Source organism: Nothobranchius furzeri, chromosome 14, assembly GCF_043380555.1.
Source record: "Nothobranchius furzeri strain GRZ-AD chromosome 14, NfurGRZ-RIMD1, whole genome shotgun sequence".
In the NCBI taxonomy this organism is placed as follows: Eukaryota; Metazoa; Chordata; class Actinopteri; order Cyprinodontiformes; family Nothobranchiidae; genus Nothobranchius; species Nothobranchius furzeri.
The window spans coordinates 34,575,272-34,578,008 of NC_091754.1; the positions used below are offsets into that span (position 1 = coordinate 34,575,272).

General features: G+C 33.9%; 1 protein-coding gene across 1 annotated transcript; it reads left to right on the forward strand.

Annotated features, from left to right (window-relative positions):
* The first annotated feature begins 561 nt into the window (after positions 1 to 561).
* Positions 562 to 1,494, forward strand: LOC107372740 (olfactory receptor 10K1-like). Its single transcript, XM_015940941.3, has one exon. The coding sequence runs from the start codon at positions 562 to 564 to the stop codon at positions 1,492 to 1,494; it is 933 nt and encodes a 310-aa protein (XP_015796427.2).
* Positions 1,495 to 2,737: the final 1,243 nt, after the last annotated feature.

Genomic DNA, 2,737 nt, shown 5'->3' on the forward strand with positions numbered 1-2,737 from the left:
AGGTCCTCTAACCGCATTAAATAATGCCTGAGTTGAATATTAACACTGAAATGGTTAGAATATGTTGAAAACTGTATAATAAAGCATACAAATTTCCAGTTTGAAACTAAATTATTCCTTTAGAAACCTAACCTATTTCTACATCAAAATGTAGAAAAAATTAAATTAAACAAAGAAGCAGAATAATTTTTAATATATTTATGGATGGAATGTCACTTGGGGTTTTCAATCTTGAATATTTGACTCAAGAAGCGATTTTGCAGATGTTTGAAGTGGGTTGTCACACCAGCGTCACCACGGGTTCTTAAGGGTTAAAATGCACTCATACCACTGTCAAAATAAACTGTTAATTAAACTGTTTTGAATACGTCCTATGAGAATTATTAAAAGCATTTACAAACTCAGAAAGCAGCTTCTAATAATAATAATAATGAAAAAAATCCATCTTTTGTATACACCCCTCAAGGAGATATAACATGAACAAACACCTTATAAATGAACGTGCAGCACTCAGCGCCTCGTGAGTCTAAGTCTTGGTTCAACGCAGCAATGACGGTTTAGATGGATTACAAACTGAATGAAACTTACATTACATTTGGTGGGTTTGTAGAGATGGTGAGATTCAGGCATGTTTACTTTGTGATCATTTTCACATTCTACATTATGATCCTTGGCTCTAATTCCACTATTGTTTGCTTAATTGTGATTTACAAAAACCTTCACTATCCCATGTATATATTTATTGCGGCTCTGTTGATGAACTCCCTTTTTTATACCACTGCCATTTATCCCAAACTGTTGCTTGACTTGTTATCTGACAAACAGATCATATCACGCACAATGTGCTACTTTCAGTATTACATATTTTATACTTCAGGTGGTGCTGAGTTCATGCTGTTGACTGCCATGGCCTATGATAGATATGTGTCCATATGTAAACCTTTAGAATATCCAAACATCATGAAAAGAACTACAATCTGTGTTCTGTTGGTTTTGGCTTGGCTTGGACCTGCTTGTGCTGTTGCTGGGTCAGCTTTCCTGTCTGCTAAGGAAAAGGTATGCTACTTTACTTTGAAAGAGCTTTTTTGTAACAATTCAATATATAAACTTAATTGTACAGTTTCAAGAACACTTTATGTGTACGGTATTATATTTTTATTCAGCATTGCATTTCTGCCTATGATTTACATTATTTTCACATATACAAGAATATTTGTAGTATGTTATCACGGCTCTAAAAATGTAAGGAGAAAATCTTTACAAACCTGTACACCTCATCTAATGGTCTTCCTTAACTTTTCATTGTTATCTGCTTATGATGTTATTGTGGTTAGATTGGAAACTAATATTTCACAATCAGCACACTTTTTAATGACTTTACAACTAATAATGTATACTCCTCTTATTAATCCAATCATATATGGACTAAAAATGTCAGAAATTTTTGAAAAACTTAGGAGATTGTTTTGTCAAGTGAAGCAAAGATTGTACTGACTGAGGTGTTTTATAAATATGTAAACCAATAACTAACCAATAACAGATGCATTTAAATCATTCGTGTCTTAAACCTGTTACAGAGTATTTATTTGCAACCTGATTTTCTAGAATATGTTTCTCTTGTTGGTTTGGCTAGTGGAACTGGAATGATATAATAAATCATGTTTATGCATTTAAAAAATAAAACAGAGAATTAATGACGTAACAATTTTATGGATTAAAGTCATAGTATTAAACGTTTTAAGTTATTTCAACGACTCCTTCTTTTCTCTAACACATGTTTAATAATTAAAGAGAATGTCACATCCTTGTGAGCTTCTTTGTAATAAATTCAGGAGATACAGCAAGTGAAAACTTTGTTAAAGCAATTATTAACCAAAAATCTTAATTCATTTCAACTTTTATTTATTATAAAGACATTTGTCCCCAATTTTCTAACCATCTCATAAATAAAAGTATACATGTCTTAACAAGAGGATCTGTGGATTTATTCAAATAGGAGTACGTTGTTGCCAGCTTTTGTGGTTTGATGGAATCAATACTTTTTTCTCTCATTTTCTTTCATTGTGTAATTCCCTTATCTTCAACAAGCAAACTTCCCTGTGAAAATACCACTCTGTCTTACTCATCTTTCATCTACATCCATGAATGAAGTTGGCCAGTGCCTTAAGCCCACTCTCAGAAAGGGCCTTGTCTTGAAATGAGCAATAATATACAATTGGAGCCAGCACCAAGCAGATGAGGGCGGAACTGCAATTTTAATTTCTTCCTGGTTGGCTTCACAACATTCAGACAACGGTTGTCCCATGGTGAAAATCAGTGCCCAGGACTCTGATTCATCTGCCAGGATTTGCCCAGGACTCAAATCCCCCATGAAGTTCTCTTCATCTACAGCAGGGGTGTCAAACTCAGTTTTGCTCAGGGGCCACATTGAGGAAAATTTAGGCCCAAGTGGGCCAGGCCAGTTAAATTAAAGCATGCATAAATTAAAAACTGCTTCAGATTGTTTTCTTTGTTTTAATACGATCAATATAAAACAAAGCTGGAGCCTGAGGACAGTGTATCCAAAATAGTTTAAGCACAACATCACTATTAATAATAAAACACCTGAAGTGTATTTGAAAATATGAAATACAAAACAAAAAACCCAGACTATTCCTCAGTAAGTCAAATAACTGATTCACAGATCACATGGCCATATCAGTTTCATGCATGTCTGACTCCTGATACCTGACATCTT